General features: G+C 43.5%; 7 protein-coding genes across 7 annotated transcripts; 1 reads left to right on the top strand and 6 right to left on the bottom strand.

Annotated features, from left to right (window-relative positions):
* Positions 1-39: 39 nt before the first annotated feature.
* Positions 40-3,987, top strand: LOC133956132 (UDP-glucuronosyltransferase 2C1-like). Its single transcript, XM_062390991.1, has 2 exons — positions 40-164; positions 1,769-3,987. The coding sequence occupies exon 2, from the start codon at positions 1,771-1,773 to the stop codon at positions 3,379-3,381; it is 1,611 nt and encodes a 536-aa protein (XP_062246975.1). The 5' UTR covers positions 40-164; positions 1,769-1,770; the 3' UTR covers positions 3,382-3,987.
* A 1,086-nt stretch (positions 3,988-5,073) lies between these two features.
* Positions 5,074-6,538, bottom strand: LOC133956161 (P2Y purinoceptor 1-like). Its single transcript, XM_062391029.1, has one exon. It carries the CDS (start codon positions 6,468-6,470, stop codon positions 5,526-5,528), a length of 945 nt encoding a protein of 314 aa, XP_062247013.1. The 5' UTR covers positions 6,471-6,538; the 3' UTR covers positions 5,074-5,525.
* A 1,718-nt stretch (positions 6,539-8,256) lies between these two features.
* LOC133956159 (P2Y purinoceptor 1-like) lies at positions 8,257-10,004 on the bottom strand. Its single transcript, XM_062391027.1, has one exon. The coding sequence runs from the start codon at positions 9,959-9,961 to the stop codon at positions 9,014-9,016; it is 948 nt and encodes a 315-aa protein (XP_062247011.1). The 5' UTR covers positions 9,962-10,004; the 3' UTR covers positions 8,257-9,013.
* A 1,514-nt stretch (positions 10,005-11,518) lies between these two features.
* On the bottom strand, positions 11,519-12,466 carry LOC133957205 (P2Y purinoceptor 1-like). Its single transcript, XM_062392676.1, has one exon. The coding sequence runs from the start codon at positions 12,464-12,466 to the stop codon at positions 11,519-11,521; it is 948 nt and encodes a 315-aa protein (XP_062248660.1).
* Positions 12,467-13,066: 600 nt separating this feature from the next.
* Positions 13,067-15,018, bottom strand: LOC133956160 (P2Y purinoceptor 1-like). The gene has a single exon (XM_062391028.1). It carries the CDS (start codon positions 14,970-14,972, stop codon positions 14,025-14,027), a length of 948 nt encoding a protein of 315 aa, XP_062247012.1. The 5' UTR covers positions 14,973-15,018; the 3' UTR covers positions 13,067-14,024.
* A 3,079-nt stretch (positions 15,019-18,097) lies between these two features.
* On the bottom strand, positions 18,098-19,096 carry LOC133957210 (P2Y purinoceptor 1-like). Its single transcript, XM_062392683.1, has one exon. It carries the CDS (start codon positions 19,094-19,096, stop codon positions 18,098-18,100), a length of 999 nt encoding a protein of 332 aa, XP_062248667.1.
* A 2,417-nt stretch (positions 19,097-21,513) lies between these two features.
* Positions 21,514-22,512, bottom strand: LOC133957213 (P2Y purinoceptor 1-like). The gene has a single exon (XM_062392685.1). The coding sequence runs from the start codon at positions 22,510-22,512 to the stop codon at positions 21,514-21,516; it is 999 nt and encodes a 332-aa protein (XP_062248669.1).
* Between the last annotated feature and the right edge of the window lie 307 nt (positions 22,513-22,819).

Below are 22,819 nucleotides of genomic sequence, written 5' to 3' on the forward strand. Positions count from 1 at the left end.
GCACCGGGCTTCTGAGAACAGCAGCAGAGGACTGGGCCGATTCAGGGACATGCAGGGTTATACATTCACTTGTCTTTAAACAGGGCTGTTGCATGATAAGGTCAAACACTGGATTCTCCCTGGTTCAGCCGACGAGTCGCAGTGTGAGGCTGCAGAGGGCGGAGGTAAGAATTGATTTTTACTCACAAACTGGTTTTCAAAGCGTCTGGGGAAAATGTGGTTTTGTTTAATGTGCAGATGATTCATCTCGCCACAGTTTTCTTTATTCAAACGGGTTGGAGACGCCTGTTGCTTCACACTCTGCATCTGCCTCAAGCTGCTACTGAAGACACAGCCTCACAGACCACACGCTTTCACGCCCTGTGTTTTGTTTGTCTTGACATGTGTCCTCCCAGCAGCTCAGATGGAACATGTGTTTTTTTCCTGTGAACTGAGGTTTCATAACGGCTGCTGCTCTTAATTCCATTTCATGATGTGATGATTTATCAGGCAGAAAATCCCCCACAGGGTTGGTCTCATAAACATTTCAGGTTCCAGATGGTTCTGCTAACATGAGTATTTACACTTATTACATATAATAAGTATCATGTGCACAAGGACTTTGACTGGAGATTACTTCACTGTGACTTGAGACTCTGTTCAAAGAGCAAAAAGTAGCGGACCAGTCACATTTAGAGAAAACAAAGCCTCATGTCTTCTGTGATCTGGAGACAAAGGACAGCTTAAAGAACCCCCCCCCCCCCCCCCCCCCCCAGGGTGCTTCCTCTTCACATCTTGGTGTTAAACCTGCCCCTAGACACAACTTTCAACCACTATTGGTCACTGTGTGCCCTATGACCTTGAGGTCACCAGGCCAATAAAAGCCCAGTTCCCCCTCTCTCCCTTCTCTTTTCTACTCACTTCTCCGAGGGAAGACGTGGTTGTCTCTCTCTCTCTACTCACATTGGAGGACACCTGAGTGTCTCTCGTGCTCACCCAACCAGGGAGATCTTTTCCCTGGCCGAGCTCTTCTGACCTCCGAGCAGGCCTGCCAGGAGCAGACTGCATGAACTGGTAACCCAACTCGGCTACTTACACTGGGCCGTGCACAGGACTGTTTAATTCTATTCATGCAGTGTCTTTTAAGGATGATTTGTGATATATATTGGAATTAAGTTATTTGAAAATCTAATGTTAGTTCTTCTTTTAATACTTTCTCTGACCTCAGACACAAACATCTCCTCAAACTTAACACATACATGTTATACTCACATACACATGTACATAGTATGTACACGTTAGTTTGTGTGTTTTTGCTTTAAATATTTTTATGCTAAATGTTTTTCTTTAACACAAATGTTGTCCACATGAATGTTTCATAAGTGTGAATTTTGCAAACATCTACACTGTCAATAACTATATATGTGTGTATTTTTTTATAGAAATTAAAGACAAAGCTCGCTACTTTTCCATTATATCACTCGAAACTTGCTCATATAAATTATATTTTTGGTGACCCAGATATGTCAAGTTTAATAACCTACTATATATTTTCATATTTTTTATATATTTTAAATCAGAATGGATTGTAGGTATTAAACATGGTGTCTCTGTTCTTAATCAGAAGATTGAGTTGTGTCTTGTCAGTGGGAATTAAATCCTGTTGGAGCTGTAGTTGTGTTGATTTTCTCTCGCTCATTAAAACATAATGGAGATAATGTGCAGATTCTTTCTGTTGCATAAATAAGCTGCAGATGTTTCCTCATCGGGTTCTGTCTTTCTTCTGCAGCAATGGAGTCCCATCGAGCTCTGGCGTTCGTCTTACTGTTTTCGGCGACTCTGGCCTCCTGCTGTGATGGCGGCAAAGTGCTGGTCTACCCCGTGGATGGGAGCCACTGGCTGAACATGAAAATCCTGGTGGAGGCGCTTCACTCTCAGGGCCATCAAATCACGGTGCTGCGCTCCACCACCAGCTGGTACGTCTCCGAACTCTCCCCCCATTACAGATCGATCACCGTCCACCAGGAGCAGGCCCAGAACCTGGAGAGCCAGTCCTTCATGACCTCTTTCCTGAAGAGGTCGCTCGACATCCGCCGACAGCAGGGCTCTCCGTGGGCGTTCGTGGAGTTTTACAGGAACCTTTTTGAAATGATGGGGGAGAACCAGCATACTGTGGCGAAACTGGTTGTCAGCATCTTTGAGAATAAGACGCTGATGCAGGAGCTGAGGGAAACTGGATATGACCTCTGTCTGACGGACCCGGCGTTTCCCGCCGGCGTGCTGGTGGCACATCACCTCAAACTTCCCCTGGTTCTGAACGTGCGCTGGCTTTTCAATGGCGAGGCTCACTTTGCCGTTGCTCCTTCTCCTTTGTCCTACGTCCCCCAGTTGTTTACTCACAGCTCAGACTCGATGAACCTTTTTCAAAGAACCCAGAATATAATCTATCACAGCATACTGGTGTACATGTACCACTACGTCTCAAATCCGCCTTACCAGGCTGTTTGTGATAAATATTTCGGAAAGGACGTCAACGTCATGTCTCTCATCCAGGGAGCAGATCTGTGGCTAATGCGAGTGGACTTCACATTCGAGTTCCCCCGGCCCACTATGCCAAACGTGGTCTACATCGGCGGATTCCAGGGAAAACCCCCCAAGCCTCTTCCAACGGATTTGGAAGAATTCGTGCAGAGCTCGGGTGAACACGGGGTGGTCGTCATGACCCTGGGGACCCTGCTGAACGACCTCGGCCCCGAGATATCAGAGATCATCGCCTCAGCGTTCGCCAACCTCCCGCAGAAGGTGGTGTGGAGACACACCGGGAAAAGGCCGGTCACACTTGGGAACAACACCATGCTGGTGAAGTGGCTGCCTCAAAATGACATACTCGGTCATGCTAAGACCAAGGTGTTTGTCACGCACGGCGGCACCAACGGGATCTACGAGGCCATCTACCAAAGCGTCCCCATCCTGGGCATCCCCCTCATCTTCGATCAGTACGACAACATGGTGCGTCTGAGGGCGCGGGGAGTAGCTGAGATCGTTGAGGTGACAACTATGGATGTGGAGTCTCTAACAAGTACCCTGAGGAACATCGTAGACCCGGAGAAGCCGTACAAACAGAACATGGTCAAACTGTCCCAGCTGCACCGCGACAAACCAATGAAGCCCTTAGACAGCGCCGTCTTCTGGATGGAGTTCGTCATGAGGCACGGGGGGGCAGCTCATCTGCGCACAGAGTCATACAAGCTGCCTTGGTATTCGTACTATTGTCTCGATGTGATGGCAGTGATTGCGGCGTTCGGCCTGATGGTCATTGCATCAGTCTGGGTTTCCTGTAGATTTCTCATCAGACGCTTCATATGGACCAAGACCTCCTCTTCCAAGTCCAAGAGGGAATAGAGGAGGGGTTTGCTTTGTTGGGTCAACTTGACCTTTGACATTTAACCACCAAAATCGAATGAGTTCAACCGTGAATCCAAGAATAATTGCACAAAATTTGGGGAAATTACTTTGCATTCAAGGGAATGGGCCGAATGGGAGGAATGGGAGGAATGGCACGGACAACCTGAAAACCTAATACCTCCGGCCTCTGGCTATTGCCGGCGCGGAGGCATAATGGTTTGTTGCGCCAGACGGGAGAATGTCAATCACCTGTGATGGTTCAGACTTTGACTTTGGCTTTAGATTGTTGTTTCTGCAGAAGTTGCTTATTCACCTGTTTGCTTGATTTATTATTTAATTTTAATAGATTTATATCGATCAATTGCAAATGTTTTGAGTTTTGTCATAGGGAGTTTTGTTGTCCTGTCCAGCGCCCAACTATCATTTCTGCTGATAAAATGAGTCTTCACCGAAGAGAGAAGAAACCGACACAGTGCAGTTTACTGGTTTCCTCTGTGGTTCATATCTGAGCAGCCACACTAACTGTAGTTATGAGTTCACCCAGTTCTCTGTGCCAGTATCTTCAGGTTTTTCTTCCTCAAAAAATAAAGCTGCTTTAACTCTCAGAAATGTTTGCGTGATTTCTCTGATGCTTGTATGTCTTTGCTCAATCACAATATCGTTATCTTGCAGAATGTGTCTCCGGCCTGACTTCAAACTCCGTCCTTTAGCTGCCGGTCGACCACAGCTACTAAGATTTCAACAGAACAAGAGATATAACTCATTCTGTCTCCTGAGCACAGGTTTGGACAAATGCTTCTCCTGCAGATTGGCTGATGCATGAAAAGTCCTGCATGTAGGAATGTGTCTGTGCAGTCAATCATTACACCTCCTTGTCACTTACACTCCTCCTCAACGTGGGAGTAAACAGAAACATAAACCTTCTTTCTCCTGAGTGTCTTATCTCAACACTGGGCCTGTTGACATTCACCTCATTATATTTGATTCTAAGGAGGCAGACGACAGAATCCTTCCTCTGTTCTACGTGATAGAAACTGGGTCAGAACTACACGACCCACGAATGACTCTTTTGGATAATGGTGAAAATGTAAAAAAAGAAAAAACACACACACCGTCTCGCAGGGTTAAAGAAAGGGTCGAAAAGTTCCTTGTTCTGCCTCCTCATCCAGATCCTCAACAGGATGAATCATCTCCTCGTCAATGGCTCATCCTTCTGCCAAGTTTTGTGGAAATCACTTCTGTAGTTTTGGCAACAAACAGCTTTGACTAATTGTTTTAGTTTGTTTAAGGCTCCTCGTGTCGTGACGGTTTCATCATATAAAAAGTACAGGTGCAGAATTGGAGTCATGTTAGAATGCAGACATTTGAGTGATGAAGATGCTTCCACACGTTTATATTGGAAGGTAGGAGTCGCCCTCTGGTGGCAGAGGCCAGCCACGTTTTTTTTCCCTTCACCAACTCTAAATAAACTGAAAGAGGAACAGGGTCAAACCTTTGCATGCGATGTGTAATGTGTCGCACGCACACGTATATTCGTACATGTGGTCGAGTTGAATGAGGAAACACGAATAGGAAAAACCCCAAACCCACCACAGAAGAAGTTTAGAGCAGTGATCTCAGAGTTTCTGTTTCCACCTTTCACCTAGTCGACTATCGAGAAATCATCAGTGGGGATTTTGAAAGATGTAAATTATGACCATTTCACACGCAGAAAAAAATCATTAAATTTGGAAATGCAAATGGTTGATGGACCAAATTTGAGTATAAATATTGACACTTAAATCTGCAGTTGTCCTTTTACAGTCTAAACAAATCAAAAGCATCCTGACCTGAACACAGTGCACGGCTTCGATGTTCAAGCAGAAATAGTTTTTTTTTATGTGAAACTCATCTACAATTTGCATCCTATAAAAATATATTCAGTCAACTTCCTCTTTTTTAAAACTAGAATACATCTTCAACCGCAACACGTGCTGCAAACTCTCCGCAAACCTCCACTAGAATAAAACAGAGACAGTCGGAGCTGACATTTAATTTTTTAGCGTGTTACCAGCAATTTGAAACACAGATTAAAAAGGGAATATGTTACAGTGGGTAGCTCAATCCAGTTAAATACAGATGATGCAATTGCTGATCTTCATTCACACTGTAGAAACCGTGGTGGTGAACGGGCGCATGATGGCTTGACGAGCAGATGTCAAAACTGAGTCGGAGTCTTTACTTGCGTTAAGGTAAACCAGAGGGTTGATGGCGCTGTTCAGACAAACCAGTCCACGACCTATCTGATGGGCGATGTAAACTCCGTTGGACCACCTGTGACAGTTCCCGTGTTTTCTCAGAACTCTTGACCAGAGATTTAGGTTCTTGAACAGGTGATAGGGGATGTAACAAACAGAGAAGAGAAGGATCAAAATGAACAGCAACCTTAGGCTCCTTTGCTTCAGATCCTTGTCGACGTTGTTTTTGGAGCAAAGTGTAATAATCATATGTCCGTAGCAGCCCAGTGTGATGAGGAGTGGGATACAAAACCCAGTCAGGGTCCTCCCCAGGCTGTAGTTCAGGTAATCCTCCACGGATGCGCTGTGTGTGGTCTCGTAGCAGCTCTCAGTGCGGTTTCTAGACGTCTTGATGTAGAACACGTCTGGAAGACTCTGGGCAGCCACCAGCAGCCACACGAGGACTGAGATGTTCACAGAATGAGTGACAGTGATTCTTCCCAACACTTTCATCGGGTGAACAATAGCCAGGTACCTGTACACGCTGATGCAGGTAAGGAATCCGATGCTGCCGTAGAGGTTCAGGTTGAAGCAGAATCTCGTTATCTTGCAGAATGTAGCTCCAAAGATCCACTCACTGTCCCTGAAGTAGTAAACCACTAGAAATGGCAGCGTGAGCAGATATAAAATATCTGCAAGTCCCAGGTTGAGAACAAACACGTTGACGCTTCCCAGTTTCTTCCAGTTCTGCCGCAAAGACTTCAACCCCCATGCGTTAGCAACCAGGCCGACGATGAAGACCAAGATTAAAACAGGAGGCAGGAATCTGCCGGAGAAATCAAAGCTGACAATACAAAAGGTTTTGTTCATGTTCTCCTGAGCTGCAGTTCTTCCTCCTCGTGAATGTGATTGTCTCTTCTGGTTTCACATCTCAGGTCTCTGCACACTTAATCTAAGTTCCTTCATGTACTTTGTTTCAGGAAACTACGTCAATGACGCGGTGATGGTGCCAGAAGCAGAAGCCAGAAGCAGGGACTGATACACCCAGGAAGTGGTGCAGTGAAGTTTAGATCTGTTTTACTACCAGGCTGGTAACAGACAGCAGGTGGTAAAAAATGTTTTAACTTTGTGCCCGTGTGGTTTTTAATATCCCTTGTGCTTCATAAATAAACTGCCTTGCTCAATGTGAGGTCAGATGTTAGAGGGAACAACACAAGAGAAGCTCTGGGTGGGGTTATATAATATAAACTAGTACTGGACATCAGTTAGACTTCATGTCCAGCAGACGTCAGGTCTACCAAGGTCTTTCATAAAAATAGTAATACTAGTTATAAATTTGGTTTCATTTTCATATGGCATCAGCTCATTACAGGAGGAAGAAGGAAATGAAACGTTTGGAAAAAGGCTTTTCAAACTTGAATGTGTGACTTCAGCAAGGAAATGAAAAACATCAATTTAGAATAGAAACAGTCATCAGGAATGTAAATGTAGGACCTTTGTAAAATATTGACATTGCATTGGTCGAGTCAGTAAACAAGATCTGTCAACACAGAGGCTAGAGTCATTCTGAGTCTTTTTTAATTCATTTTGATTTGTGACTTGAAACGACATCGCCTTATATCAAAGTAAATACGTCTCTAAAAACATTTTCATAACCAAAGTAACATTGAGATCAATGTCCTCGATTCATAGTTTATTATCATTGAGACTCAATAGGCTCAAATATATGAAACTTATTGCTTCAGTCAAGATGTTTCCAGTTGTGAAACATCAGGAGAATCAGATTCAATTTTCTACATTAAAAAAAAAGTCAAATGTACTTTTACATCATTTTACTTTTAACTTTGAGTTCAAGATCAGGCCCCTTTAATTAAAAGGTTGCAGTTCCCTCTGAGGAGCTTTGTATCAGTGCACGTCTTTCAAAACAATCTCAAAAACCCACTTAGAACCTTTAACTACTGCTTTCTGGTTAATAGTGTTGTGCAATAAGAGGTAGAATTGATGTTGGCTAATTATTAATAATCATAAAATATGATTATTAAAATAATACAATTACTTATTACAAATAATACAATTATTAATTGAAAGGATAAAGTTATCATTTAAGAATAATGAAATTATTAATGAAAAAACATTACAATTATCAATCAATATTAATACAATTTGTAATTATAAAGTATAAAAGAGGGGGCACCACCCTCTTATCAGGGACCAACAATCAAATTTCAAGATCAGAATCAGAAGTATTTTATTGCAAAGTAGGTTTACACCTACAAGGAATTTGCTCTGGTTATTGGTGCATACAATGAACATGAACATAGAAACATAAAAATGCAATAAATACAAGATACATAGAGATCAGTCTCATTTAGATCTAGTTCAATTATAAATCTCTTAATTTACTTTTAAAGATTATATAATGAACAGTGAAGGTTATGGAGTTCTTGACAGTGTAGAGGTTGGCCAAATTCCCTATGCAGCATTAATGAAAGAACATTTGTGACAGAAAAACATTTATTATGTATAAATACACAAACTAGTAACAGAGTACTCACTACACAAAGATATGTGTGTGAGTGTGTGTGTATGTAAGTCAGAGTGCTTCCCAAAATGGTGGCGGGCCAAAAGGATAAGGATAGCCCCCCCCCCCCCCCCCCCCCCCCCCATTGGGATGTTATCGACATGCAGCGGGGGTCTGAGCTAATGAGGTGAAGACTATGTTTGTGTCTGTGGTGATGTTAAGTCGGAGAATGAAAGAGTCAGAGAGATATGCAAAGAAAGCCTGTGAAGAGCACAACTAACATTATCTTTCAAATAACTTGTCACCACAATATCACAACACATATCACACTTATAAACGTCACACAGAATCGTATAATCAGTCTTGCTTGGTCTAGTATAACTATTAAGCCCAGTTGTGTTACCCATCCGTGGAGATGGTGAATAAGGAAGTTGCAGTTCTGTGAAGTCTTTTGGCTGGTCGTATGATTTCTGCCTTCGCGGTTCTGTTGAGCTGTGGGGCTCAGTTGCTGGTTGAAGTTCTCCTGCAGGACATCGAGTCACTACTAGGAGTTTGGTTGAGCTTGCAGTGCGAGGAGGTTTCCTTGGTGAGATGAGCTGGAAGCTGCACCTTTGCGCTCCTCTCGAATAGTTGGATGGAAAGAGAAGGTATGACCTGGAGCAGCCAGCTTCCCCTCGGCGATACAGGAGAAGAGAGGCTGGACAGCCCTCAGCCTTGGAGGGATTGTAGAAAAAAAGAGAATGGGGGAAACCTGAGTCGAGCTCAGGCACAGTCCAGTGCATCAGCTGCTAAAGCTCATATTTAAGCTGCTTTAGCTCTCAACTCTTCCAATCCTCAACTGCAAAGCCACGTCACAACCGCCTCAGACCCAGCTCCAGATGATGCAATTCATTCACACCGTTGAAACCGTGGTGATGAACGGGCGCATGATTGCTTGACGAGCACCTGTCAAAACTGAGTTGGAGTCTTTACGTACATTGAGGTAAACCAGGGGGTTGAGGGCGCTGTTCAGACACACCAGGCCACGCCCTACCTGATGGGCGATGTAAACTCCGTTGGACCACCTGTGACAGTTCCCATGTTTGCTCAGAACTCTTGACCAGAGATTTAGGTTCTTGAACAGGTGATAGGGGATGTAACAAACAGAGAAGAGAAGGATCAAAATGAACATCAACCTCAGGCTCCTTTGCTTCAGATCCTTGTCGACGTTGTATTTTGAGGAAATTGTGATAATCATATGTCCGTAGCAGCCCAGTGTGATGAGGAGTGGGATACAAAACCCAGTCAGGGTCCTCCCCAGGCTGTAGTTCAGGTAATCCTCCACAGATGCGCTGTGTGTGGTCTCATAGCAGCTCTCAGTGTCGTTTCCAAACGTCTTGACGTAGAACACGTCTGGAAGACTCTGGGCAGCCACCAGCAGCCACACGAGGACTGAGATGTTCACAGAATGAGTGACAGTGATTCTTCCCAACACTTTCATCGGGTGAACAATAGCCAGGTACCTGTACACAGTGATGCAGGTAAGGAATCCGATGCTGCCGTAGAGGTTCAGGTTGAAGCAGAATCTCGTTATCTTGCAGAATGTAGCTCCAAAGATCCACTCTTCCCCCTTGAAGTAGTAAACCACCAGAAACGGCAGCGTGAGCAGATATAAAATATCTGCAAGTCCCAGGTTGAGAACAAACACGTTGACGCTTCCCAGTTTCTTCCAGTTCAGCCGCAACGAATTCAACCCCCAGGCATTAGCAACCAGGCCGATGATGAAGACCAAGATTAAAACAGGAGGCAGGAATCTGCCGGTGAAATCCAAGCTGATAAGAGAACAAAAGGTTTTGTTCATGTTCTCCTGAGCTGCAGTTCTTCCTCCTCATGAATGTGATCGTCTCTTTTGGTTTCACATCTCAGGTCTCTGCATACTTCATTCAAGTTCCTGCACGTACTTTGATCCAGGAAACTACGTCAATGACGCGGTGCTGGTGCCAGAAGCAGGGACACAAGAAGTGGTGCAATGATGGTTAGACCTGTTTTACTACCAGGCTGGTTACAGACAAGAGGCAGTAAAAAAAAATATTTTAAATTTATGCCTGCGTTGTTTTTAATGTCCCTGTGCAGCACATTAACTCTGTGGAAGGGGCTTTATAAGTAAAGCTGCCTTGCTCAATGTGAGGTCAGATGTTAAAGCCAATGTGGAAACAACACAAGAGAAAATCAGGGGGGGATTTATCTGATATAAACTATTACTGGACATCAGTCAGACTTCATGTCCAGCAGACGTCAGGTCTAACAAGCACTTTCATAAAAATAGTAATACTAGTTATAAATTTGGTTCCGTCTTCATATGGAATCAGCTCATTACAGGAGGAAGAAGGAAGTGAAACGATTGGAAAAAGGCTTTTCAAACTTTAATGTGTGACTTTAGTAAGGAAATGAAAAACATCAATTTAGAATAGAAACAATCATCAGGAAGACAAATGTAGGACCTTTGTAAAATATTGACATTATTAACTATACATAAAAAGTACAGAAATATTTACAGCAAAACAGTAAAATAAAGAAAGTGCAATATTCTCTGACAGCGCACACACACACATATGCACACACACATATGCACACACACACACACACACACACACACACACACACACACACACACGCACACGCACACATGCACACGGACACACCCGTTCAAAGTTGCATTGGCCGAGTCACAAAACAAGATCTGTCAACACAGAGGCTGGAGTCATTCTGCAGGATTTCTATCTAACAAATACTCATTTTTAATTCATTTTAATTTGTTACTTGAGACGTCGTCGCTTTATAGCAAAGTAAATACGTCTTTAAAAAAATCTTCTTGACCAAACTAGCATCGAGATCAATGTCTTCGATTCATAGTTTAGGTTTTTCTAGGTTGAAAAAACACGATACAATTATTGAGACTCAATCGGCCCAAATATATGAAACTTACTGCTTCAGTCCTGATGTTTCCAGCTGTGAAACATCAGGAGGATCAGAGTAAATTTTCTAGTTTAAGAAAAAGTCAAATGTACTTTTATCTCATTTTACTTCAAACTTTTAGTTCATGATCAGGCCCCTTTAATTAAAAGGTTGCAGTTCCCTCTGAGGAGCTTTGTATCAGTGCACTTCTTTCAAAACAATCTCAAAAAAGCATTTAGAACTTTTAACTTCTACTTTCTGGGTTACAGACTTTTTGCAGCTGTTTTATAAAATGACGTAGCGTTAGATCTGTGGAGTGATGGAGTCGAGCTCAGTCACAGTCCAGCACATCAGCTGCTAAAGCTCATATTTAAGCTGCTTTAGCTCTCGACTCTTCCAGCCTCTACATCAAGTCACAACCGCCTCCGACCCAGCTCCAGATGATGCAATTGTTGATCTTCATTCACACCGTAGAAACCTTGGTGGTGAACGGGCGCATGATGGCTCGACGAGCAGATGTCAAAGCTGAGCCGGAGTCTTTACGTGCGTTGAGGTAAACCAGAGGGTTGAGGGCACTGTTCAGACACACCAGCCCACGACTTATCTGATGGCCTATGTAAACTCCGTTGGACCACCTGTGACAGTTCCCGTGTTTGCTCAGAACTCTTGACCAGAGATTTAGGTTCTTGAACAGGTGATAGGGGATGTAACAAACAGAGAAGAGAAGGATCAAAATGAACATCAACCTCAGGCTCCTTTGCTTCAGATCCTTGTCAACGTTGTTTTTGGAGCACAGTGTGAAAATCATATGTCCGTAGCAGCCCAGTGTGATGAGGAGTGGGATACAAAACCCAGTCAGGGTCCTCCCCAGGCTGTAGTTCAGGTAATCCTCCACGGATGCGCTGTGTGTGGTCTCGTAGCAGCTCTCAGTGCGGTTTCTAGACGTCTTGATGTAGAACACGTCTGGAAGACTCTGGGCAGCCACCAGCAGCCACACGAGGACTGAGATGTTCACAGAATGAGTGACAGTGATTCTTCCCAACACTTTCATCGGGTGAACAATAGCCAGGTACCTGTACACAGTGATGCACGTAAGGAATCCGATGCTGCCGTAGAGGTTCGGGTTGAAGCAGAATCTCGTTATCTTGCAGAATGTAGCTCCAAAGATCCAAACATTCCCCTTGATATAGTAAACCACCAGAAACGGCAGCGTGAGCAGATACAAAACATCTGCAAGTCCCAGGTTGAGAACAAACATGTTGACGCTACCCAGTTTCTTCCAGTTCTGCCGCAAATAATTCAACCCCCATGCGTTAGCAACCAGGCCGACAATGAAGACAATGATTAAAACAGGAGGCAGGAATCTGCTGCTGAATTCAAAGTTGACATGAGGACAAAAGGTTTTATTCATGTTCTTCTGAGCTGCAGTTCTTCCTCCTCGTGAATGTGATTGTCTCTTTTGGTTATACATCTCAGGTCTCTGCACACTTCATTAAAGTTCCTGCACCTACTTTGATTCAGGAAACTACATCAATGACGTGGTGCTGGTGCCGGAAGCAGGGACTGACCCACACACAGGAAGTGGTGCAGTGATGGTTAAAACTGTTTTACCGGCTGGTAACAGACAGCAGGTGCTAAAAAGATGGACTCAAAAAAAAAATCTCCTTCAAATTATTTTAACATTTTAAAACAGATTGATCCTATTTATTTATTTTACCTATTCATATTGTATTATTTAACCTTTGATTTGAACTCTGCTTACCAATTTTAAATTCTTTAACTTTGTGCCCGAGTTGTTTTTAATGTTCCTTTGCAGCACATTAACTCTGTGGAAGGGGCTTCATAAATAAAGATGCCTTTCCCAATGTGAGGTCAGATGTTAAAGCCAATGTGAGAACAACACAAGAGGGGCTGGGGGGGGGGAGGGGGGAAGTTATCTTATATAAGCTATTACATGTGGAATCAGCTCATTACAGGAGGAAGAAGGAAGTGAGATGTTTGGAAAAAGGCTTTTCAGACTTTAATGTGTGACTTCAGTAAGGAAATGACAAAGATCAATTTAGAATAGTAACAATCATCAGGAAGACAAATGTAGGATCTTTGTAAAATATTGACATTATTAACTATACATAAAATGGACAGAATTATTTACAGCAAAACAGTCAAATAAAGAAAGTGCATAATCATCTGAGAGCGCATCACACACGTACACACACACACACACACGCGCGCACGAACACAAACACAGAGGCACAAAGTTGCATTGGTCGAGTCATAAAACAAGATCTGTCAACACAGAGGCTGGAGTCATTCTGCAGGATTTCTATCTAACAAATACTCATTTTAATTCATTTTAATTTGTTACTTGAGACGTCGTCGCCTTATAGCAAAGTCAATACGTCTTTAAAAACATCTTCATGACCAAAGTAGCATCGAGATCAATGTCCTCGATTCATATTTTAACTTTTTCTAGGTTGAAAAAAACAAGATACAATTATTGAGACTCAAATCGGCCCAAATATATGAAACTTACTGCTTCAGTCCTGATGTTTCCAGCTGTGAAACATCAGGACAATCAGAGTCAATTTTCTAGTTTAAGAAAAAGTAAAATGTACATTTATCTAATTTTACTTCAAACTTTTAGTTCATGATCAGGCCCCTTTAATTAAAAGGTTGCAGTTCCCTCTGAGGAGCTTTATCAGTGCACTGATGTGTCTTTCAAAACAATCTCAAAAAAACATTTAGAACTTTTAACTTCTACTTTCTGGGTTATGGACTTTTTGCAGCTGTTTTATAAAATGACGCAGCGTTAGATCTGTGGAGTGATGGAGTCGAGCTCAGTCACAGTCCAGCACATCAGCTGCTAAAGCTCATATTTAAGCTGCTTTAGCTCTCGACTCTTCCAGCCTCGACGCCACGTCACAACCGCCTCCGACCCAGCTCCAGATGATGCAATTGTTGATCTTCATTCACACCGTAGAAACCTTGGTGGTGAACGGGCGCATGATGGCTCGACGAGCAGATGTCAAAGCTGAGCCGGAGTCTTTACTTGCGTTGAGGTAAACCAGAGGGTTGAGGGCGCTGTTCAGACACACCAGCCCACGACCTATCTGATGGCCGATGTAAATTCCGTTGGACCACCTGTGACAGTTCCCGTGTTTGCTCAGAACTCTTGACCAGAGATTTAGGTTCTTGAACAGGTGATAGGGGATGTAACAAACAGAGAAGAGAAGGATCAAAATGAACATCAACCTCAGGCTCCTTTGCTTCAGATCCTTGTCGACGTTGTTTTTGAACCACAGTGTGAAAATCATATGTCCGTAGCAGCCCAGTGTGATGAGGAGTGGGATACAAAACCCAGTCAGGGTCCTCCCCAGGCTGTAGTTCAGGTAATTTTCCACAAATGTGTCGTGTGTGGTCTCGTAGCATTTCTCAGTTTGGTTTCCAGACGTCTTGATGTAGAACACGTCTGGAAGACTCTGGGCAGCCACCAGCAGCCACACAAGGACTGAGATGTTCACAGAATGAGTGACAGTGATTCTTCCCAACACTTTCATCGGGTGAACAATAGCCAGGTACCTGTACACAGTGATGCAGGTAAGGAATCCGATGCTGCCGTAGAGGTTCAGGTTGAAGCAGAATCTCGTTATCTTGCAGAATGTAGCTCCAAAGATCCAAACATTCCCCTTGATATAGTAAACCACCAGAAACGGCAGCGTGAGCAGATATAAAACATCTGCAAGTCCCAGGTTGAGAACAAACATGTTGACGCTACCCAGTTTCTTCCAGTTCTGCCGCAAAGACTTCATCCCCCATGTGTTAGCAACCAGGCCGACGATGAAGACCAAGATTAAAACAGGAGGCAGGAATCTGCCGGTGAAATCGAAGCTGAAAATAATACAAAAGGTTTTGTTCATGATCTTCTGAGCTGCAGTTCTTCCTCCTCGTGAATGTGGTCGTCTCTTCTGGTTTCACATCTCAGGTCTCTGCACACTTTATTTAAGTTCCTGCACCTACTTTGATTCAGGAAACTACCTCAATGACGCGGTGCTGTTAACCTATTTATTTGTTCTCACGTTGGCTTAAAAAGGTTGCAGTTCCCTCTGAGGAGCTTTGTATCAGTGCACGTCTTTCAAAACAATCTAAAAAACCCACTTAGAACCTTTAACTTCTACTTTTTGGGTTATAGTGTTGTGCAATAATAGGTAGACTTGATGTTGGCTAATATTAATAATCATAAAATAGGATTTTTAAATAATAAAAAATATTTATTCAAAATAATACATTTATTAATTAAAACGATAAAGTTATCAATTAAGAATAATACAATTATTAATGAAAAAACAATACAATTATCATTTAAGAATAATACAATTGTAACTATAATTTATAAAAGAGGGGGCATCACCCTGGTATCAGTACCAACAATCAAATGTAAAGATCAGTCTCATTTAGATCTAGTTCAATTATAAATCTCAATATTTACTATTAAAGATTATATAATGGACAGTGAAGGCTATGGAGTTCTTGACAGTGTAGAGGTCTGCAAAATTTACTAGGCACCATTAATGAAAAAAAATTTGTGAAAGAAAAACATTTATTATGAATATAGTAAAATATAAAAACCCAAATTACTAACAACGTGCTAACTGAACAAAAATGTGTATGTGAGGGCATGTGTGTGTGTGTGTGTGTGTGTGTGTCTATGTAAGTCAAAGTGCTTCCCAAAATGGCGGCGGGCAAAAAGGATATGCCCCCCCCCCCCCCCCCCCCCCATTGGAATGTTTACGACATGTAGCGGGGGTCTGGGCTAATGAGGTAAAGACTGCGCGTGTGTCTGTGTTGACCACCAGATCCTTATTTCCTCCCTTCAGGACCTGGGTGTCTCAGGCTCTGCTCTCTCTCTGCTCTCTTCCTACCTCAATGACCGCACTTATAGGGTAACTTGGAGAGGATCTGTGTCTGAACCTTGTCCTCTCACTACTGGGGTCCCTCAAGGTTCTGTCCTGGGTCCTCTCCTCTTCTCTTTGTACACCAACTCTCTCGGCTCTGTCATTCACTCACATGGGTTTTCCTACCATAGCTCTGCCGATGATACCCAACTAATCCTGTCTTTTCCCAGATCGAAACACAGGTAGCAGCACGAATCTCTGCCTGTCTGACTCACATCTCTCAGTGGATGTCTGCACACCATGTGAAGATTAACCTTGACAAGAGTGAATTACTTTTCCTTCCAGGGAAAGACTCTCCCACCCACGATCTGACTATTAACTTTGACAACTCCGTGTTAACCCCCACTCAGAATGCTAGGAACCTGGGTTTGACACTCGATAGCCAACTCTCCCTTACTGCCAACATTACTGCAACAACACGGTCCTGTAGATTCATGCTGTACAACATCAGGAGAATACGCCCCCTTCTCACTCAGAAGGCAGTGCAGGTCCTTGTCCAGGCTCTGGTCATCTCACGCCTAGACTACTGTAACTCCCTCCTGGCAGGTCTACCTGCTACTGCCATCCGACCTTTGCAGCTCATCCAGAATGCAGCAACTCGACTGTTTTTTTACCTAAATTCACTCACACTACTCCTCTCCTCTGCTCCATTCACTGGCTACCAGTGGCTGCCCGCATCCGGTTCAAAACACTAGTACTTGTGTACCATGCTGTGTATGGATCAGGTCCAGTCTACATCCAGGACATGGTCAAACGTTACACCCCAGCTCGTTCACTCCGCTCTGCTTCGGCTAATCGACTGGTTGCTCCCTCACTGCGAGCTAAACAATCATCAAAAACACGACTGTTTGCTGTCCTGGCTCCTAGATGGTGGAATGAGCTCCCCATCGACATCCGGACATCTGAAAGTATACACATCTTCCGCCGAAAACTAAAAACTCACCTCTTCTGACTATACCTTGAATAAAAAAATATATATATACGAACAACATTTGAAACTAACACTTTTAGTAGCACTTAAATGGCACTTACTTATAGCACTTTGTAGTTTTGCTTTATTTTTAAGAAATTGTACTTTCTTGATTCTTGTTGTTCTGGGTCTGTACCCTCGGGGTTGAATGCACTTATTGTAAGTCGCTTTGGATAAAAGCGTCAGCTAAATCAAATGTAATGTAATGTAATGTTAAGTCAGAGAATGAAAGAGTCAGAGAGATATGCAAGAAAGCCTGTGAAGAGCATAACTAACATTAACTTTGAAACAACTTGTCACCACAATATCATAACTGATATTACACTTATAAAGGTCACACAGAATCGAATAACAGTCTTACTTAGCCTAGTATAATTTTTAAGCCCAGTTGTGTCACCCATCTGTGGAGAACGGAAAAAGGAAGTTGCAGTTCTGTGAAGTCTTCTGGCCGGTCGTATGGTTTCTGCCTTCGCGGTTTTGTCAAGCTGTGGGGCTCAGTTGCTGGTTGAAGTTCTCCTGCAGGACATCGAGTCGCTACTAGGAGTTTGGTTGAGCTTGAAGTGCGAGGAGGTTTCCTCGGTGAGATGAGATGGAAGCTGCACCTCTGCGCTCCTCTCGAAAAGTTGGATGGAAAGACAAGATTTGAGCTGGAGCAGCCAGCTTCCCCTCTGCGATACAGGAGAAGAGAGGCTGGACAGCCCTCCGCCTTGGAGGGATTGTAGAAAAAAAGAGAATGGGGGAAACCTGGTCTTATATTGCCTGGGGACCACACAGGTCATGGGGTGCAGAGTGACCAAGAGGAGTTGACCCTTGTGGCTTTTAACATCTTGTTTGATTGTGAGGAATCCTGGGAGACTGAGTTCCCTGTGCTCTGGCTTTTTCAAGAATAATGGAACATGTGGTTTCAGGCTTTTGACTACACATAAAGGCCGAAGAGTAGGCCTTTGATTTTACAAAAACACAGTCCCAACAATGGACTTAATGCAGCTGTTTTATAAAATGACGTAGTGTCAGATCTGGGGAGTGATGGAGTCGAGCTCAGTCACAGTCCAGCACATCAGTTGCTAAAGCTCATATTTAAGCTGCTTTAGCTCTCGACTCTTCCAGCCTCGACGCCACGTCACAACCGCCTCCGACCCAGCTCCAGATGATGCAATTGTTGATCTTCATTCACACCCTGAGAAACCTTGGTGGTGAACGGGCGCATGATGGCTCGACGAGCAGAAGTCAAAACTGAGCCGGAGTCTTTACTTGCATTGAGTAAAACCAGAGGGTTGATGGCGCTGTTCAGACACACCAGCCCACGACTTATCTGATGGCCTATGTAAACTCCGTTGGACCACCTGTGACAGTTCCCGTAATTGCTAAGAACTCTTGACCAGAGATTAAGGTTCTTGAACAGGTGATAGGGGCTGTAACAAACAGAGAAGAGAAGGATCAAAATGAACATCAACCTCTGGCTCCTTTGCTTCAGATCCTTGTTTGATTTGTTTTTGGAGCAAAGTGTAATAATCATATGTCCGTAGCAGCCCAGTGTGATGAGGAGTGGGATACAAAACCCAGTCAGGGTCCTCCCCAGGCTGTAGTTCAGGTAATCCTCCACAGATGCGCTGTGTGTGGTCTCGTAGCAGCTCTCAGGTTGGTTTCTAGACGTCTTGACGTAGAACACGTCTGGAAGACTCTGGGCAGCCACCAGCAGCCACACAAGGACTGAGATGTTCACAGAATGAGTGACAGTGATTCTTCCCAACACTTTCATCGGGTGAACAATAGCCAGGTACCTGTACACAGTGATGCAGGTAAGGAATCCGATGCTGCCGTAGAGGTTCAGGTTGAAGCAGAATCTCGTTATCTTGCAGAATGTAGCTCCAAAGATCCACTCTTCCCCCTTGAAGTAGTAAACCACCAGAAACGGCAGCGTGAGCAGATATAAAATATCTGCAAGTCCCAGGTTGAGAATAAACACGTTGACGCTACCCAGTTTCTTCCAGTTCAGCCGCAAAGACTTCAACCCCCATGCGTTAGCAACCAGGCCGACGATGAAGACCAAGATTAAAACAGGAGGCAGGAATCTGCCGGTGAAATCCAAGTTGACACGAGGACAAGAGGTATTATTCATGTTCTTCTGAGCTGCAGTTCTTCCTCCTCGTGAAAGTGACCATCTCTTTTGGTTTCACATCTCAATTCTCTGCAAACTTCATTCAAGTTCCTGCACGTACTTTGATCCAGGAAACTACGTCAATGACGCTGTGCTGGTGCTAGGAGCAGGGACTGACCCACACACAGGAAGTGGTGCAATGATGGTTAAACCTTTTTTACTACCAGGCTGGTTACAGACAAGAGGCTGTAAAAAAAAAATATTTGAACTTTGTGCCTGTGTTGTTTTTAATGTCCCTGTGCAGCACATTAACTCTGTGGAAGGGGCTTCATAAGTAAAGCTGCCTTGCTCAATTTGAGGTCAGATGTTAGAGCCAATGAGGAAAAACACAAGAGAAAATCAGGGGGGATTTATATAATATAAACGATTACTGGACATCAGTCAGACTTCATGTTCAGGAGATGTCAGCCCTAACAAGGTCTTTCATAAAAATAGTAATACTAGTTATAAATTTGTTTTCATCTTGATATGGAATCAGCTCATTACAGGAGGAAGAAGGAAGTGAAACATTTGAAAAAAGGCTTTTCCAACTTTAATGTGTGACTTCAGTGAGAAAATGAAAAACATCAATTTAGAATAGTAACAATCATCAGGAAGACAAATGTAGGACCTTTGAAAATATTGACATTATTAACTATACATAAAAAGGACAGAATTATTTACAGCAAAACAGTCAAATAAAGAAAGTACAATATTCTGACATTGCACACACACGTGGACACACACACACACACACACACGCATACGCACACACAGACGCACTAGCACACAGACACACGCACTCTGACATACACGTTCAAAGTTGCATTGGATGAGTCAGTAAACAAGATCTGTCAACACAGAGGCTGGAGTCATTCTGAGTCATGTTTTATTCATTTTGATTTGTTACTTGAAACGATGTCACCTTATAGCAAAGTCAATATGTCTCTAAAAACATCTTCATGAGCAATGTAGCATCGAGATCAATGTCCTCGATTCATAGTTTATTATCATTTAGACTCAATCGGCTCAAATATATGAAACTTACTGCTTCAGTCCAGATGTTTCCAGTTGTGAAACTTCAGGAGAATCAGAGTAAATTTTTCTTCTTTATGAAAAAGTCAAATGTTTTTTTACCCCTCAATATTTACTATTAAAGATTAAATAATGAACAGTGAAGGTTGTGGCGTTCTTGGCAGCGTAGAGGTTTGCCAATTTCACTATGCAGCATTAATGAAAGAACAATTGTGAACGAAAAACACTTATTATGAATAAAATGAAGTATAAAACACAAATTACTAACAACGTGGTAACTAAACAAAGATGTGTATTTGAGTGTGTGTGTCTATGTAAGTCAGAGTTCTTCCCAAAATGGTGGTATGCCAAAATGATAACACCTTACCCCCCTCTATTGGAATGTTTACGACATGTAGCGGGGGTCTGAGCTAATGAGGTGACGACTATGCGTGTGTCTGTGTGGATGTTAAGTCAGAGAATGAAAGCGTCAGAGAGATATGCAAAGAAAGCCTGTGAAGAGCATAACTAACATTAACTTTCAAATAACTTGTAACCACAATATCACAACACATATCAAACTTATGAACGTCTCACAGAATCGAATAAACAGTCTTGCTTAGCCCAGTATAATTATTATTAAGCCCAGTTGTGTTACCCATCCGAGGAAAGGGGAGAAAGGAAGTTGCAGTTCAGTTCGCAGTTCTGTGAAGTCTTCTGGCTGGTCGTATGGTTTCTGCCTTCGCGGTTCTGTTGAGCTGTGCAGCTCAGTTGCTGGTTGAAGTTCTCCTGCAGGACTTCAAGTCGCTACTAGGAGTTTGGTAGAGCTTGAAGTGCGAGGAGGTTTCCTTGGTGAGATGAGCTGGAAGCTGCCCCTCTCGAAGAGTTGGATGGAAAGAGAAGATTTGAGCTGGAGCAGCCAGGCTTCCCCTCGGCGATGCAGGAGAGGAGAGGCTGGACAGCCGTCCGCCTTGGAGGGATTGTAGAAAAAAAGAGAATGGGGGAGACCTGGTCATATATTGCCTAGGGACCTCACAGGTCATGGGGTCCAGAGTGACCAATAGGAGTTGACCCTTGTGGCTTTTAACATCTTTGTTTGAAGTTGAGGAATCCTGGGAGACTAAGTTCCCTGTGCTATGGCTTTTTCCAGAATAATGGAACATGTGGTTTCAGTCTTTTGACTACACATATAGGCCGAACAGAAGGCCTTTGGTTTTACAAAAACACTTTCCTAACAATAGACTTTTTGCAACTGTTTTATAAAATGACGTAGCGTTAGATCTGTGGAGTGATGGAGTCAAGCTCAGCCACAGTCCAGCACATCAGCTGCTAAAGCTCATATTTAAGCTGCTTTAGCTTGCGACTCTTCCAGCCTCGACGCCACGTCACAACTGCCTCCGACCCAGCTCCAGATGATGCAATTGTTGATCTTCATTCACACCCTGAGAAACTGTGGGGATGAACAGGCGCTTGATGGCTCGACGAGCAGCTGTCAAAGCTGAGTCGGAGTCTTTACGTGCATTGAGTAAAACCAGAGGGTTGAGGGTGCTGTTCAGACACACCAGCCCACGACTTATCTGATGAGCGATGTAAACTCCGTTGGACCACCTGTGACATTTCCCGTGTTTGCTCAGAACTCTTGACCAGAGATTTAGGTTCTTGAACAGGTGATAGGGGATGTAACAAACAGAGAAGAGAAGGATCAAAATGAACATCAACCTCACAATCCTTCGCTTCACATCCTTGTTTGATTTGTTTTTGGAGCAAAGTGTGATAATCATATGTCCGTAGCAGCCCAGTGTGATGAGGAGTGGGATACAAAACCCAGTCAGGGTCCTCCCCAGGCTGTAGTTTAGGTAATCCTCCACAGATGCGCTGTGTGTGGTCTCATAGCAGCTCTCAGTGCGGTTTCTAGACGTCTTGATGTAGAACACGTCTGGAAGACTCTGGGCAGCCACCAGCAGCCACACGAGGACTGAGATGTTCACAGAATGAGTGACAGTGATTCTTCCCAACACTTTAATCGGGTGAACAATAGCCAGGTACCTGTACACAGTGATGCACGTAAGGAATCCGATGCTGCCGTAGAGGTTCAGGTTGAAGCAGAATCTCGTTATCTTGCAGAATGTAGCTCCAAAGATCCACACATTCGCCTTGATATAGTAAACCACCAGAAACGGCAGCGTGAGCAGATATAAAACATCTGCAAGTCCCAGGTTGAGAACAAACACGTTGACGCTTCCCAGTTTCTTCCAGTTCTGTCGCAAAGAATTCAACCCCCATGCGTTAGCAACCAGGCCGACGATGAAGACCAAGATTAAAACAGGAGGCAGGAATCTGCCGGTGAAATCAAAGCTGACACGAGGACAAGAGGTATTATTCATGTTCTTCTGAGCTGCAGTTCTTCCTCCTCATGAATTTGATCGTCTCTTCTGGTTTCACATCTCAGGTCTCTGCACACTTTATTTAACTTCCTGCACGTAGTTAAATAAACCCAGGAAATCATGTTAATATTTTTAGAAGTAGGGATTGACCCACACACAGGAAGTGGTGCAGTGATGGTTAGATCTGTTTTTCCGGGGTGTTAACTGACAGCATGTGGTAAAAAAAAAGATTTTATCGTTGTGCCCGTGTTGTTTTTTATGTCCCTGTACAGCACATTAACTCTGTGGAAGGGGCTTCATAAGTAGT

Source organism: Platichthys flesus, chromosome 7 (assembly GCF_949316205.1).
Source record: "Platichthys flesus chromosome 7, fPlaFle2.1, whole genome shotgun sequence".
In the NCBI taxonomy this organism is placed as follows: Eukaryota; Metazoa; Chordata; class Actinopteri; order Pleuronectiformes; family Pleuronectidae; genus Platichthys; species Platichthys flesus.

What these genes read in the sequence shown, in the direction of transcription:
- LOC133956160 (XM_062391028.1), bottom strand. Translation starts at nt 14,972, where the DNA reads ATGAACAAAACCTTTTGTATTATTTTCAGCTTCGATTTCACCGGCAGA.
- LOC133956159 (XM_062391027.1), bottom strand. Translation starts at nt 9,961, where the DNA reads ATGAACAAAACCTTTTGTTCTCTTATCAGCTTGGATTTCACCGGCAGA.
- LOC133956132 (XM_062390991.1), top strand. Translation starts at nt 1,771, where the DNA reads ATGGAGTCCCATCGAGCTCTGGCGTTCGTCTTACTGTTTTCGGCGACT.
- LOC133957205 (XM_062392676.1), bottom strand. Translation starts at nt 12,466, where the DNA reads ATGAATAAAACCTTTTGTCCTCATGTCAACTTTGAATTCAGCAGCAGA.
- LOC133957210 (XM_062392683.1), bottom strand. Translation starts at nt 19,096, where the DNA reads ATGAATAATACCTCTTGTCCTCGTGTCAACTTGGATTTCACCGGCAGA.
- LOC133957213 (XM_062392685.1), bottom strand. Translation starts at nt 22,512, where the DNA reads ATGAATAATACCTCTTGTCCTCGTGTCAGCTTTGATTTCACCGGCAGA.
- LOC133956161 (XM_062391029.1), bottom strand. Translation starts at nt 6,470, where the DNA reads ATGAACAAAACCTTTTGTATTGTCAGCTTTGATTTCTCCGGCAGATTC.